This window comes from Manacus candei, unplaced genomic scaffold (assembly GCF_025592945.1).
Source record: "Manacus candei isolate 608988 ecotype Guabito, Panama unplaced genomic scaffold, ASM2559294v1 h1tg000077l, whole genome shotgun sequence".
Classification (NCBI taxonomy): domain Eukaryota; kingdom Metazoa; phylum Chordata; class Aves; order Passeriformes; family Pipridae; genus Manacus; species Manacus candei.
The window spans coordinates 397,186-414,060 of record NW_026138125.1 but is presented as its reverse complement, the minus strand read 5'-3'; the positions used below and the strand labels follow the sequence as shown (position 1 = coordinate 414,060).

Here is a 16,875-nt window from a genome sequence, read left to right as displayed (position 1 = left end):
AATTAATTATATTGATCTCATTTAATTAAAGAAGCTTAAATAAAGTAGAATCATTTGACCAAGTAGGCTTTTTTGGTAATCTCTTGAAAGCTTTTGTTTACATAAGGAGATACTGTCAGCTGTAAGAAATTGCTCCTTACTAACCAACAGTCATTAGAGTGGTTCCCACTACTTAGTCTATCTGTAATGTAGTCTGATAGGAATATTTTTAGTTCATATAAAAAACAAGTATATGGCTAAACTATTTAGATTTTCTTGGTTAAGCAATTAACCATGCCTTGTTATTGCTTGTATTTGTTTCTTTTACTTTAGAAGAAAAGTACATCTTTACTGTGGAAGTACGCATTTACAGGAAATTCTCATTGCTATTATTTCAAAAGCTTGATATATCCAACATTCTATAATCCTTGTTTTCTTCTCCTGTTAATGTTGGGTCACACGTCAGCTTCCCATAAATTCTCAGCTGTACCAAATACTATTTATAAAACTATAAATGTGATTACTGCTTGGTACATTTTGGATTATTCAAACTGGATCAACTATTTTTGCTTCAGTTTTGAGCTCACTGCTGAGTTTTGAATTCTGACCATAAAAGACTTTGTCCCAAATCACCACTGTTTCCCAGTAATGGTTAAAATCATTTCATTGATCATGGTATGAAAAAAACTCAGCTTTATTTCTTTCTGCAGCAGAAATCATGAAGTGGCTACTGTCAAAAATCATTAGTTTGGGGACTCATAGGGAAATCTATTTCAGGTGGTAATTTAGAAGCAAAGGGAACCGCAGTAATAGTGATAATAAAACTTTGCTCTTTGGTTAGTATTTTCCCATAATTCGTTTATCACAGAAGTATGAGAGAATGATAAATGATTGGGCTCTTAATGGTCTTTGGTGGAAATATGTTTACTTCATGTTAGACTCCCTGAGACACTGTGTATCAGTGTACATTTTTGAAATCATGTAACAAAAATTTCTTTTGCATATTGTTTCTCTGGTGCTGTTACCTGCATTTTCTATATGAATCAAGATGGTGCATAGCATTGCTGTTAGATTGATTCCATTGCTGTGAAACCACATATGTGACCATTGTAATTTAACAAAAAAAAAAAAAAAAAAACAAAGAAAAAACTACAACTCTGAGATTATTGTGGTTGAAATAGAGTGTGGTCACAGGCATTGACAGCTCAAGAAACTGAGGATTGTGGGAGTACAGACAAAAAGGATTAAGAGCGTTACTACAGGAAATGACAGTAGTTCTGCATTCTGGAAATGACAGTGGTTCTGCCTTGTGTACCCATCTGTAGCTTTTGGCTTGTTAGTATCTCGAATGTTTGCTTTTTATTAACCTGGACTTGAAAAGATAGGGCCAAGGATGAAGTTTGGGACAACACGTGCCTAAACTGTGCAGCAGTGAAGTGCTCAAAGGTCTCCTGGCTGGTAGTAGGAAGGCAGCCGTACAATGGGCTCATTGTGGCAGATGGATGAAAACATAAGTATTTCCATGTCATAAGCCTTTCTCATCATCACTGTATTTGTCTGCTACCCTTTTTACCATCCCCATAATCCACCAAAGTATTTTTTATTCATTTTATATTACTTTTTTTTTTCTTCTTTTTTTTTTTTTTCTCTTTACCTTTCTTTTACTGCACTTTGTTGGGAAACCTGGAGCTCAGTCTCACAAAATGAGTGAACTTGATATCCTTTGCAACGAAATGAGCAGGGAAAGAAAAGCAGACAAGACTGAGAAAGGGCAGTGAAGAAGGACAGGACTGCCTGTCCAGTCTGTTGCTCACAGGAAAAGGAGAATGAGGAGCCTAGGCTTGAAAAATAAAGAGCATTTATACAGCACACTTGAGATGAAATGTTTGTGTGTCAGTCAGAAGTAGTGTCAGCAAGCTGAGAAAACTTAACTACAGACTGCTACTTGTTTTTGCTTTTCCAGTATGTTCTCACACCATGATATAAAGCTGTAACTTATATTTACAGTGTATGTACTATGCTGTATGTCCTTACAGAAGCATGTCTAATTTCACAGTTGGAAAACCAGATGGTTTTATTGGATAGAATAGAATTAATGGAAAAATTTCTTTATCTATTCAGATGTTATAAAACTTCTGTATGATTTTGAGGGGTGTAATAATATTTCTTAAGGTGAATAGAAACATTTCAACTGAGAATACCATTTCAAAGGAAGAATTGGGCTTGCCATACATATTAAAAGTTTGCTTAGTTTGTCCAAATTGATAATAAAAGGGAATATGAAGCCCACTCTGGTTGAAACTCATGCTGAATTATTCTGTAGACTGTTCTGAGCCTGAGGAAATTATGTATTCATTGCTGAACATTCATTTATATCTACCAAAATCTTTTTTCTCTACATCTCTCTTACCTCTTCTAGATTTATATATTTGAAAATAACATCTACTATCAGCCTGATGTAAAGAGTAGCTCATTGCGCCTGACATCCTCAGGAAAAGAAGGAATTATTTTTAATGGAATTGCAGACTGGTTATATGAAGGTAAGCTGGACGAATATATCTGTTTATTAAAACAGATGAAAGGTCCTTGTACAGACCCAACAGCACAAATCTGTTCATTTCAGGAAATGCTAAGGTTAGGTTTGCTTCTTTGCCTTCTCATTTTCTTGCCAGATTGCCTTTGTATTGACTGCTGGCTTGCATATAGCAGTGTTTTCTGGGAAAGGAGAATTTATTTTCAACCAGAATGTATCAAATGTATGATGAAACTGGGTAGTGTGAAAAAGTGTGGGGGGAAAGGGCTCAGTTAGTTGCTTATATGAACAACTGGGATGACCTATTTACAGTTAAAACATCCCGATAGAAGAGAACACTGAAGAACCATAACTTAGAAGCAGAGTTGGCTACATTTTGGTTTTTATCCCTGGACACAAACTGAAAGGTGATCCCAGATGATGCTGCCCAGGGTCTCACTTTTTTTATTGGCATCTCTCCTTCAGCCTGGGTGGTGGTTGGTGTGCTCTGTGTCAGCATGACTTGCGAGAGACTCCAGCCCCTCAAGCCAGGCAGCCACATCGTGCTTTACTTTAAGAACGTGCTTGAATCCTTTTTGAGTGTTTTGATGAAGTCTAAAAGTGTCATACTGTTACCTCAACAGTGGCTGCTGCTTTTGCTTAAATCAACATATGCTAGGCTCCTGGAAAACTTGCTGTTGCTGGCAAGCAGTGACAAGTTGGAGTAGGGGATAGATCAGTCTGCTGTAATACCCTTTATCTTTTACACCCATCTTCTGCATGGTACCACAGAATGTTTCTCTCTCTGCACAAAAAATGTTTTTAACATAGTAATAGTAAATTTAAGAAAAAAAAAAGGGAACAGATTATCTAGTTTGGTACAACAGCTTAAAATTAATACACATTTCAGTTACTCTTTCTATGGGACACATGTATTCTATAGTTAAATAGCTCGGTGTTAAATAATCAGTTACCTGAGGTATATAACTTCTTGCATGTAGAGATTTTCAGGGCAGACCGGTTTTTAGGAATGGTTTAATGCCCAACAGCAAGGAACTTAAGCATGATCCTTAAAAATGGTCTGTACATACGTCTTGACAGTTCAGTATTTTTGACAACAGCTCACCTCAGGTATTTTTTTAAAATCTCTCCTCAAGTGAACTTAAGTTAGAATGGTAGTTTGCATCCCTCAGCCTGTGTCCAGTAGTTACCCAGTTCCAAGGTTTCTTTTAATTTTTTGAAATGTTTTAGTGTGGCAGCATATTTGAAAACGCAAGGACAATGGACATTTTGGAAATGGAATGTAGTTTTATATGCACTTCACATTCTTAAAATCTAACATGAAGGCATGTAAATTGAAGCATTTAAGCAGATATAGCTCATTGAAGTGATACAGTATATCAAGTTTTTGCTAAAACAGAGTGAAGTTAGTAAGAATCACAGCCACAAGAGGGAAAAGCAAAAGTTGTCTAGTTTGAGACTTGAAAGTTTCTGAAGTGTTGTGGAGATGATGCACATCCCAAAGCCTTCCTCCCGAAGCATGTCCTAAAGCCTTCTTGAGGTGATTTTGCCCATTCTTTTCCAAATTTTTTAATCCCTGACCCAAACAGCTGTTCCATTTCCTGACTTACAGAAAATTCATAGTGTTTCCAGGGATGCAGGCTGGCAGAACTCTTCTCAACAATACACATCATTAAAATCAGTGTTAAAGGGAGTTCTGTCAGTACATGTTGGAGGACCCCAGTCCATGTGCTATGGTAGGAATGAACATACTGCTTCTTTCCCATTAACCACTGTTTAAGTTAGAGCAGTGCTCTATTTTCAACAGTGTTTTTCACAGCAGCAGAAGCTGAGCAGGCTGAATAGTGTCCGTGTGAAGTTAAGGGATTTTCAGTTGAATCCAGCCCTGTTCCTCCTTTGACCTCATTTTTTTTCTTTTATCATTTGCCTGAATTTGTTATTAGCATTTTACCTTACAAAGCATTTGGGAATAACTTTTCTTTGTGTGAATAACCTTGTCTAAATGCAAACAGTGATATTTTAAAGCAAACACAGTTGTGATTTTTTCTATCTGATAGTCACCATTCATTCTCTGCTCTTCTCCTGTGTAAAAGGTTTTAGTTATCCAGCCAGGGAGAGAAGCATGACCTAGAATATATGACTTTGAATAAAGGTCTCGACTTCATTGCATCAAACCTTAGATAATGCATTAAACTGCTTCAGAACATTCAGAATCTGATTAGCATCTTGGGGAGTATCTGCTGACGATTTAACTAGTTTTGTTAGGTAGGCTCTCAAATTAGGTATGCAGTCAGGCCTTTGTTCCCCTTAGTACACTATTCTCAATCAGTTTTCCAGCCAAATTCTTCAAAACTAAATACAGAATCCTTACCAAGCAAGTGAACATATCAAATACATAATGATAAAAGTCTGTCTTTTCACAAGTGAAAACAGAAGACTTGTACAGGGTGAATTTGGAATTGCTCAGGAGCTGCTTTACTGGAGTTCGGGAGTTTGGCTGTTGCATTGTTGGCTGTTGGATGTTTCTGGTTTGTTTCTTTTGGATATGAAATACAATGACAATAAATGTGAGAAAACATTGCATGGCATCTTTGAGAATTACTTTCATTTGGAAAGCAAATAAAATTTGGATAAAAAGAAAAGTTTCATTTGGATTTTCAAAAAGTTATATTGCAGAAAAACTGAACTTCTAAGAATTAAAGATGTCCATTAGACTGAGACAAGAAAGTCAAAATATTGGACTCCAAAAATGTTTACATAAATATCGGTGTGGGAGGATCTGCGTGTTACTAGGTGCTAGAACTGAGAGAAATCAGGTATACTGAAGTTTTATATTAAGAGAAGAAAAAAAAAAAAGATCGACAATCCTAAAAAATAACCCCAAAAAATTCCCAAAACATTAAAATGGTCCAAATAACTTAAAATTTAATTAAAAAAATCTATTGGAATGCAACAGAACTAAACATATGGCAGTTACAATCATCTTTCATGTTTAGATAATTTATTGATGTTGCTGGAAGTATTCATTTGAGAAAAATGGTTCAAGTTTGGTCTTTCAATATACCTTGTTATTCAAACATTCAGCCCAAGATAATGTGAATTTACTGAAATTACAACAGACACGTTTCAAGTAGGCACAGAGAGAATAATTCAGTGCCAACTGAATAAACTGGAAACTATGTGATAGTTTTTTTATGAACCCTAAGGAAATCTGGTTTTGCAGAGGAACTTCTTCATTCTCACGTTGCCCACTGGTGGTCTCCAGACGGTGAAAGACTGGCCTTCCTGACCATAAATGACTCTTTGGTACCGAACATGGTTATTCCCCGGTTTACTGGAGGCCTATATCCAAAAGGAAAGCAGTATCCATATCCTAAGGTAAGATGAGTGTGAGTGCAAACCCCATCTCCTCTTCTGTGTTCAGTGATAGTATTGACCTATATGGAAGGAGTGTTTCCAAACGGTAACAGAGACTGGTTTTGTTCATGTTGCTTTTCAGTAAATAATAATTACATTTTTTTTTCAACAGATTGTAACACCTTTTGCTGGAAAAAAACTATTGGGTGAGGGAACAGCAAACAAACTAATTTGAAGTAATATCATCATTGATATTTGGCTTGATAAAATCAATCCAGCACTTTGGAGAGAAGGGTAATACATTTAAAGAACTGCATAGAGAAAAGATACTGTCACAGCTGCACTGAAGTCACACACTCCAGTGTGCAGAGCCCAGAGCATGTTCCTTCATAGTGACGTAGATCTCAGTAGATTATGCTGTTATAAATAAATGTGACAGACAGTATTGAATAAGATAAGCCACAGTTACATATTTTTGTGACCATCAAAATGAGAAAAAAAATAGAAATATTACTGATTTTTAGATTTGTTTTAGAAATTGAAAGAATAGCCCGGACATGGATAAAATCTGACATTGCTCCTCATTTGCTGGGGATTTTTCTGGGGAGATGCTTCCCTATCTGTTGTTTTGATCTTCCAGCTGATCAGTTTATCCAGCCCTTCTGTGAAATTTCAAAGTGTCCGAGTTCCTTTCTGACAGGTTATGTAGGTCCACATATATGGTACTCCTTTGACATTTCAGGGCAAGTTTATTGAGAGCTTTAGAAAATAGTAGTGTTACCCTATTCCTGCTGCTTTATTTTGGTGTTAGTTTATATACTTGCATTGGAAAAAGGTCTTGAGCAAAGAAAAAAATAAGGAATATTTTTAAAAGTCAGCTTTGTAAACGAGAAAGGAGTAATTCTATTTCATTAGCAATTCAGCATAAAAGTGATACACAATACTACTTCAGTAATCTCATTAATGAAAAAACATTATTTAATTTCTCCATTTAATGCCAATTTAGATACTCATTAAACATCATTAATTGGTAATGAAGCTGTGGTATAGCACCAGAGATTTAAAAAAAGATTTAGTCTTTGTTATAGAGTACAAAATTATAACTAGAACTAAAAAATAAAATGAAACACATGTCTTTGGGAACACTGGAACATGCTCGTGTGTGTACATGTCATACACACAAACTGTGTTCTTAAAAAAAGAAAAAACAGAACAAGGAATTTTAAACTTTGTTACATTTATAGAGAACAAAATAGGATTTCAATGCAGAGAGTTCTTGCATTACTGAACAAATGTTTTGGCTGTTGTGCAAAATTTATGCTGTTTAAATTGGCATGAGAAGACCCTGAGGGGTGGAGGAGTTGAGGGAGAGATGTGGATGTGAGACTTTTCTGCTCAGGTAGAACATTCACTTTCAGCTGCCAGAGATCACTGCAGGCTGTGGGACCTCAGTGCACCGCTGACCACAGCTGGGGGGACAGACCCCATATGGGGCTGGAAGCCACAGCTACAGCTGTGGAGCTGAGTCTTGCATGTATCCACACAGCACAGTAGGGCACACTGACTGTGTTTGTGGCAGAGACACAGGGGCAGCTTTGGGGCAGTTTAGTTCTTCAGGCCTAGCACCAGCCTGGCCACGTTTGCTGTGCAGGTGTGCTTTGGAGTATCTCTGAAAACTCATACTCCTGCTGGGTGGTAATTAGTGATGGCAGCCCTGCCTGTGAGAGCACTTGGACACCTCTATGCAGGCAATGTAAGGTTCAAGGGACATAAGGAAACTGCAGTGGTGTCCTAAAGACTTGACCTTTCAGTGGTTTTCTTCCACAGATATGCATTTGTGTTTATGCAAAGGATGCCTGTGGAGGATGACATTTCTTTTGAGGCAAATGTCAAAATTTTATGAAGAAAAAATAAAAATAATTCCAAGAGTCTAATTAAGTCCCTTTTATAAACTTTTTTTTAGCATTATTAAAAATACACAAATGCCACTTTCTTGTCCCCCGTACCAATCAGAAAGGAGTGGATACCGCATTCAGACTTTATTGAGATAAGCCCAATTTTTAAAAGGAATTTGTGGGTGTATTTCAGCCAACCTGTTTTGCATTTCTGTATACCCCTGTGAAGAGCCAGATACATAACTTTGTAGTTTATTATAATTAAATCTGTAGAATCAGTGATTTTTACCTTTTCCTTCCAATATCAAACAGGAATCAGCCCCGTTGAAGGACGCACTTTTCATTCTGTGTATTCCAAGAGCATTATATAATGTTGTGTGACTCCTGTGACTTAAATGAAACAGAATTTGGAGATGATATGTTTAGAACAGGGATGTGGAACCAGAAGCATCTCCTTGCAGCCATTCAGAGCTTTACTTTCTATCACCAGTGCTTTTTTTCTTCTCAGGAACACCCCTTAGTTACCAGGAGAAGCATGATTCCCACCTCCCTGTAGATCCTCAGGATTTATCAGACTCTTCCCTGTGAATATATATCAAACTGGCATTTTATTCTCATTTTGCGACAGGAAGTATTTTGTTCCTCTTAGAGCTGGCCTGCCAAAGCAGCTGACTTCTTATCAGGGCTGAAAATAGAGATTTTCAACTCAGCAAACCAGGGAAGAAAGACTGGGGGAAAATGGTAAAGAAAAACAAGGGAAGAGAAGAAATGCTATCCCAGATAGAGGTAGAGCAGCTTTTTGGAAGAAGGAACAATAGTGTCTGGAAAAGAATTTGCTGGAGGGTGGGTTTCACTGCAGGTTTAGGAACTGACTATGTTTTTGCAGCTGACTTTACTGGACTGGGCATAGCCACTTGTAGCATTGGTCACTTGCTCTGCACAGGAAGGTCTCCCATTAGAAAAGGCAGTGAGAGAATCAGTCAATATTTCTTATCTTTATCTGTGTGATTCAAATGGCTGTGAAATTAATTTTAAAAATTTAAGATATTTTACCTTAATAACTTTTCATTATTCTAAAAATACTTAATTATGTTAATGAGTGAGTCTGTTCAGTTGTTACTGATTCAGTGCCTCTAAAGCTTTTATTAATTTTTTCTTTCCCAAAGGCAGGTCAAACAAACCCAACAGTAAAGCTGTTTGTAGTTAATCTATATGGACCAGCACATACACTGGAACTGATGCCACCTGACAGCTTTAAATCAAGGTATACAATTTCATTGTTTTGAAACTCATGTTTGATTTAACCTAACTGTCTCTAAGTTAATCATTGCCTTTTTACACTTATCTTTGACTGGAATGCACTTGATCTCAGTCCCCGTGGCTGAACATAATGATAAAATAGAAACAGCTGTACTGAACTAATGCTTCTCTTACAAATCACAGGAGTCTAGGATTTGCTCATGTTTGATGTCCTGGGAAGTTCCAATTTACTAGAAATATATATAATTAAAAATCCTAAGCTGTGATCAAGGGAGTTGAACTGCTGTCCTGCTTCTGAGGTAGTTACTCATTCACTCCCAGCCATTACTTGCTCTGTGCCAGCTTGTTGCTTTTAGTTTCTGACATGAGATTGCAGAATTGTCTTGGAAATACACAGAACAGAGAATTGGGGTGTTCTCTCATTTAGAGAGAATTATTCTGAACCTTTCCTTTCATTTCTCATCCCAGTGGACAGGTGCAGTGAGGTGGCAGAAGGTGAGGAGCAATGCTGCCAGATCACTTAGGCTAAGACAGGCAGGGCTGTGTTTCTCAGGAGAAACTGCTACAGAACCACTGAGCTGATTTAACATTCCCTTTGACTTTGAGGCTGAAATAATGAGGCTGGCTGAAACTGGTGACTCTCCTGCTAAAGTTCCTGTGTTAAGCTGAGCTTCTGATTGCCTGTCCTTACTGGAGATGCCTGAAATTTAGCTTTAAGGGCAAGAAAATTTTCATCCCCTCCCATATTTTTGTTCCAGTTTGTAGAGTTGCAGTCACCTTCATTAGATTCCCATTGTAGTTTCAGTACATATACTAATGACCTCCTAGCCCTAAAATGTTATATAATAGAGGTAATAATAATAATAATGATGACAGCAATTTCTACAGTCCAGATCTGACTGCTGTCTAAGGGCCAGAGAAGTCCCACTTCCCCTATTCGTTCAGGGCATTTTCAGATGGAGAGCATTGTGAAAAGGAACGGTATATTTCTACGTATGTACACACACTACATTATATTCCTGATAAACAATTCAGACTGTAGTGAAATTTGAACATATTTTTATGCATAGTTGATGGCAGAGGGAAAAAGAGGGATTATTAAGTGACCTTTTGCTTTTATTTCAGTGCTCAAGGAGTTTATGTCAGTGATAGAAAATGATGTTATGGTTTGATTTGGACTACTAACTACTATATTAGCTGGATTCTGTACGCTAAATTTCCTATCTCCATCCCTCACTGAAGACTTTTTAAAATGAAACATTTCAGGGCATGGGATTGGAGTTGCACTCTTTGGTTTTTTTCTTGGATCATTGCTTTCTTGGGTGGGTCAGCTGGTGTCGTGGTAGCTCTTGTTTTACTTTTGGCGTACATTTTTGCCCCTCGATAAGTTAAAACATTTTTTAAGCCAAAAAAATGTAAATATTAGACTCAACATACACTTGGATGTTATCATTCTGGTATCCACGTGTGAAAATATCTGTGCTACCAAAAGGGAAATATAAAAGCCAAAAGAAAGCTGTGCATACTGGGTTGTTTGGGTCTGTTCTGCAAATACAGCACCAGACTGGGGCTGTGTGAAGCTGCAGTGAATTTCTGTCACCTGCATCTCCTGTGTGTGGCATCAGAGCTGTACACAGCTTTGCTGTTGGTGCTTCTCAGCTTTGTTCTAGTAAGGAGGCATTTGAATGTTTAATTAAATATATGTTGTCAAAGAGTGATGAGATCTCCATCAGTTTTAGATTAAAAGCCTAATTATACTCAAGCTAAGCCCCTTGTTTTAAAGGGGGTCTGAGTTTCCAGACAAGCTCACTCTGCTGTTGCACGTAACTCAGCTGGACTGTGAAAGCTTCCAGCTGCCACCAGTGGAGAGGTGAGGCAAAAAGCCTGTCTGGAATGACAGGCTGCAACAGGTCTTCTTCTGTAACATCCTCAGCCTGACAGCCTAGCAGGATTTTGTGAGGAGGGAGGCAAATTTTCCATACCATTTCTGTGCCTGGAAATTCTCATGTGCTCAGCCAGGGTTGTTGACGGATGGACAGTTTTGAGCTATTTGTTAAAACAGGAGCAGAAATACAATGATACTGAGTGGGACTTCCCTTTTATCCAGAAGTCCCATTATAAAACACTTGTTATTTTATAACAAGTGACATTTTAAAGTGGGCTCTGTCTGCACTCAAACATCACACAATTACAGAACGTTTTTTTTTTTGTTTTTTGGCAGTAGGACTGGATTCTTTTGCAAAAACATTTGTCTTCTGAAGGCATTTGGTATAGGAAAATACTGGCTTCTGTTGGAACTCAATGCTTGTTTTTAAGCTGGCTGGAAAGTACATGGTTCATGTGTGTTTGCAAACATATGTTTCACAGCTGGTAAAGTTTGTGTATGTATATGCAAAAATTTCCCAGGGGAACAGTACACTGAAGGACTGAGCCTTTCCACTTGTAAGAACAGAGATTCTGGGCACTTGGGGTTATTTTTTCCATCCCTCAGTACTGATACTGTCATGCCATACAAATGCAGCATTTGAATGAACTGTATGTATGTTGGGGTTTTTTTTAAGTCTAGTCTGAAATATCAAGTATCTGAACTTTGTGTTTTCAAATGTTTACTTAGGGAATATTATATCACCATGGTGAAATGGGTAAGCAACACCAAGGCTGTGGTGAGATGGTTAAACAGAGCTCAGAATATCTCCATCCTTACAGTTTGTGAAACCACAACTGGGGCTTGTACCAGGGTAAGTTATGTTTTTGTTTTTTTTTTCTGGAAGATCTCTTTTCAAGGTTTCTTCTGCATTTTGTTTTCATATTCAGAAGAATATTTTTGAAAATGAGTTTGCAGATGCAGTAGTTGCAAGCTGAATATAATTAGTCAACAGGGAGGAAATAGATGTGAGAAGATTCCAAATGTGGTGAACTGATTTCATGCAATTAAGAGCTTTGAGTGACATTTTCAGAATTACTAAGCTTTGTTCATTCATTAACTTCAGTGGAAACTGAGGTTGCTGAACATCGTGTACTTGGGATATAGCTAGAGTAGCAACAAGCTTGTCTTTCCTCAGATATTTTCAGCTGACTGGTTTCTCCTCTCTCCCCCTGCAGAGTTTCATTTTAGATCTTTCTGTCTCTCACAGCTTACATATTTTTAAGAAAAAAGGTGTAAAACTCTGATAATTCCTTCAAATTCAATAGCAGAAATAAATAACTTCAGAAAAAAACCTTGAAAGGCAGAAGGGATACTTCATTTTGAATGTTAGCCGAGCTGAAATACATTTTTCTATTTGAATCCAGCCTCATCTCATCCCTTGACTCTGAATTTGACTTCTGACACTCGTGCACTGCATCTCTCCATTTTCACAGTCAATCTTGTATCTTGAATGCAATTGGCTGCTTTCCCATTCTGAGTCACGATCTCTTCCCAGAACCAGCTAAAAGTATAAATATTTTCTATACATGCTAATATCAGTACCAGCAGATGCTCCATAGTAGAGGGTATAATTTGGCAGAGTAAATGGTTGTGAGCGATAAATGTTGGCCTCTGAATCAAAAGGCTCCCATCAGTGTCTGCTACTGAAGTCAGTCATGATGCAGTGTTAGAGATTGTTTCTGAGCTTGTCTGCTTCTATAGCTACACAGTTCAGGTTGCTTTTCCTGACTCAGAAACTATGACTAAATCCCCGAAATACGGATTAAGAGTGTGACCATGGAGATTTGTTGATTAGGTTGCTGTTTAGCTGGTTCCTGCAAGCCTTATGCCGTTTTATTAAGAAAGTTGTCACAAACCTCTGTGAGCAGTCACTTCTGAAAGGGAAACCTTTATGTGCTCCAAGGTCAATTGGACTTGTTTGAAGTAGGCATCCTGGGAACTGTAATCCAGGATATAATGCCACAGAGAGAGAGACTGAGAAGTCCCATTCCAGAAGACTTAGAGTGCAGCAAAGGACATTTTTAGGTGGGTGAGGAAGGAGAGCAATGCAGCGTCACCATAGTAAGCTCAGCTCAGGCTCATACCAGTACCCCTGAATGGTTCTATTCTGCACCCACTGGGATAAGGTGATGGTCTTGAAATCACTGATGGAAGAGGAAAGACCTTATTGTGACAATTTAGCATTGTATCACATCATTTGATTTCAAATGTAAACCTTTTTTTCCCCCTAGCATTTTGCACATGTTCTCAGTTTCAAAAAGTACTGCATCAAACCAGCTGGTGTAATAGCTACAGATTTTCATTTCTCAGGCCATATATGTACAGATGCTTCTATAGCTAATAAATTTTCATTATTTCAATGTGACTATGAAAATTTGCAACAGTTGACATATATTATATTTTTTTCCCCAACAATGTGTATGTGGTCTTTGGGTTTTTTCTTTCAGTTGGCATGGTGTGAAATATGAGTCTGAAGAATAAAAAAAAAATCATTTGTATTTATTTTTTGTTCTCATCACTAATGCCAGACTACAACCCATTAAAACAAGAGATTGTAATTTGACAAGGTCTCACAATTTGAGCTTGATGCTGGCTGTTTGCCCAGTGTTGATGAAGAACCTAAAATATCCAGTTGTCAGATGATGCCTAGAGGTAAAAAACAAATAGAGCTGCCTGTGTAAAGCTTCATAGCTAATCAGAAAGGACTGAAAACAGCATTCTTAGGTCCCCTGTGGTGTTCTACTAGAAACTCTGAATAAAGCAGCTGACTTAGTAATTAAATTATTGTTTGTTTCAATGGAAGTACCAACAAAGAGATGTGAAGATGGTAGCATAGTAGAAAAAAACCCCCATGAAATAACTAGAGACCTTTTGCTGAATGTGGGAAATATTTTTGACCTGTAGCTATTCCATAAAAGAATTTTTTTTTTTTTTAGAAATATGAAATGCAGTCAGACCTGTGGCTTCCTAAACAGGTACAGTATAAATGCTGTTTCTGAGTGTATAATGTATCATTGTTTCATTGTCATTTTTATTTAATTATGTGGTATTTTATAAGCTAATAAAATCCCGAGACACATGTGTGGGTTTTGGAGGCAATATTCCCTTCAGTTTCTGTCTGTCTTTAGCATTCAGTTCAGTAAGCACTTAGATGACCAGCTGATTAACTACCTAACTCTTGGATGGTTAAAGACAGATCAGATGAATCCCATTCCAGGCATGTCCTATATACTGTGCTGATTTTTTTCTGATTAAAAAATAAGCTCACTAAATTACACCCAAAGGAGTTCAAGGATTAGAGGTCATATGGGCTGTAATTGGAATATGTAAGTATAATATTTCTGAATTCACACCCAGAACAGTATGTTGAACTAATATGTCAGCAAATTATTCCATTTTCATAGCTTCAGAAGAACTGTCCAATAAATGGATGAAATGCATTCTATTTAAAATACATTTCAGGCTTCATTTTGCAACGTGCAAATGAGAAATCATTTTAGCAAAAAACTATGCTTTTATAGCAAGCCATTTTCATTTAATATTTCTGTGTAAAGTTAGACGTGAAGGGATGGTATCACATCATGCTACAATTTGTGGTACGACCCTGATTCAGAATATCACTTCAGTGTGCTTATTTTTTCCATATAACTTTATCAAAATCAGTGATTGTTAAGCACATTTTGATGGGTCCAGACTACCAAAACTTTTTTTTCTCCTCATCATTTGTAGAACTTATCTCTGTCAATAACTGTAGTCTGTAAAGGGAAGTAACCTGGAAAGTCCCACTGCATTAGGGATGAGATTACCAGACCTTTCACTGTAAGGGAGAGTTTATCAAGGTGCTTTAGGACAAGATTGCACATGGCATGAACTCACACCATTTAGCTTTAGCCACCACATTTTTGTTAATCTTAGCAGAATAGATTTAAAACCTAAGGATTTTTTCCAGTTGACTCATGAGCACAGCAAATACCAAAACCAAGGAGACAAAAAGCTTAAGCTGATCTTTTGTTTAGAAGTTTAATGAACAGTGTGACAAACTGACACAATCTTACTTTCATAGAATGAAGAACCGGTTTTCTCCAAGGACGGCAGTAGGTTCTTCATGACTGTCCCAGTGAAGCAAGGAGGACGGGGCGAATTTCACCACATAGCCATGTTCATTGTGCAGGTAAGGTTTTGGTTCTGGCTGTTTTTAATATCTTACTGGTCATCTAGGACTTTTATTGATGACACAAGACCCAGGCAAAGGTCTGCACTTTATCAGAGTCCGAACGCTTGTGTCATCATTTGTCCTATCCAGGTTGTCACTTGGTGCAGAGGGGACATATTTGTAACTTCTTCCAGAATAAGTGGAGGTTTCTCTCTTTCCTTAGACCTCTTCTGTGGTAGCACATGTATTCACTAAATGGAAGGTACTTCCCAAGTGCTTTCTCTGGAAAATTCCATGGTTTTTTTGTACCTCTGTAGGCAAGCAGAGATGTTTTCTTGTTAAACCCTTCTGTCAATAATAATGTTTTATAGCCACAGAAATTCAAGAGACCTGCAGAATCACTATTTTTACCCTCTCTACATACACTATACATGCATAAGTATAATTTTAAATGTCTGTTCAGAATCTGGCCTTACACAGAACAGTAAAGGAACGAAATATCCAAACTTAAAATTTTGGGAAAGTTAGGACTCTTTATTACCCTTTGCAACATTTTTCAGTGTCTTCCATTTCCCAGGGTCATTACTTTTCCCAAAGAAGGATCTGAAAGAAGATAAATTTGCACTAGGACTTTGAAGGTCACCAGTATGAAGTTGTGATGAACTAATAAAGGAAATTATGCCCTGGAACAGAACACTCCAAGGCATCTATTTAAATCAGCAGAGCATTAATCCAGGTACTTTAGCAGAGCCATATGAGATAGGAGGGATTATCAAGGTACCCAAAACATCAAAATAGCAGACTTGGCACTGGGAAAATCTATTATCTGCCTTTATGACAGTGTTCTGGTATGAACATTATTAAGTCTGAAATAGATTCACAGTGTACTGTGGACAGAACAAGAGGAAAAGACCTTTAATGAAAATTTAACCTGAAGAAGCAAGAATAAAGATACTCATTCACTAGAGTAAATATATCAAGAAAGAGTCAGTGAAGATAAAAGGGATCAAAGACATGTCAAATTCTATCTTCTAAAGAAAACAGTAACTCAGATAACAGTCTGGTAAAGGCATATTAGTACAGTAACCACATAAAAATTTACACCAGAGCAAAACTATTTAGTCAGTCAAGTCTTATTTTGGTGTCTTTCCCACTATGAATAACTATCTTTAAAATACATGAAATAGTAATGGTCTAGATCTGAAAGTTAACTTACAACATTCCCAAGGATGTTAGAGATACAATCAAATTTGCCCTAAACCTGTAGGCTCTGACATTTCTCACTACTAAAAAGCCCAGGCAACTTGATACTCATTCAGGAAAATATTTAAGCAAAAATTAAGCCCACTCTTATTCAGTAAGGTGATTAAATATATAGCTACTTTTAAATACACCTTCACACAATTTAACCAGAATAATGTTTAAAGTCAAGGTGATGATTCAGAGTTTTGTCCCTTTCAGGCAGAATTAGAGGCCTGGGTACTGCACAGCTCCAAAAATAAAAAATACTTCTATTTTGACAGCCATCAGCATGAATAAACAAATCTGAATGGTATAACCAATGACAAATTTGGCTTTTAGTATGTAGTTGCTCCTAAGAAGAAGGAAATATGATATCCCATGTATCAAGCATTATTCATCAGTAAGTAACATTCTGCATGATAATGGGGCTGACACAGAGCAGTAAAGGACAGGAAATGCGTTTATATGATGTGTTTTACACACTGCATTAATCTGATTGTCCATTATTTCTAAAGCAAACATGGAGGCA

The 16,875-nt window shown here is 37.2% G+C and overlaps 1 protein-coding gene across 3 annotated transcripts in view; it reads left to right on the top strand.

Moving 5' to 3' along the window:
• Nucleotides 1-16,875, top strand: part of DPP10 (dipeptidyl peptidase like 10) — a 479,453-nt gene that overhangs the window by 430,408 nt on the left and 32,170 nt on the right. For all 3 annotated transcript variants that reach the window (XM_051810269.1, XM_051810268.1, XM_051810270.1), the window contains exons 8-13: nt 2,399-2,519; nt 5,736-5,890; nt 8,931-9,028; nt 11,639-11,762; nt 13,888-13,926; nt 15,015-15,122. In XM_051810269.1, the coding sequence (XP_051666229.1) occupies nt 2,399-2,519; nt 5,736-5,890; nt 8,931-9,028; nt 11,639-11,762; nt 13,888-13,926; nt 15,015-15,122 (645 nt within the window). The remainder of the gene's footprint in view (nt 1-2,398; nt 2,520-5,735; nt 5,891-8,930; nt 9,029-11,638; nt 11,763-13,887; nt 13,927-15,014; nt 15,123-16,875) is intronic.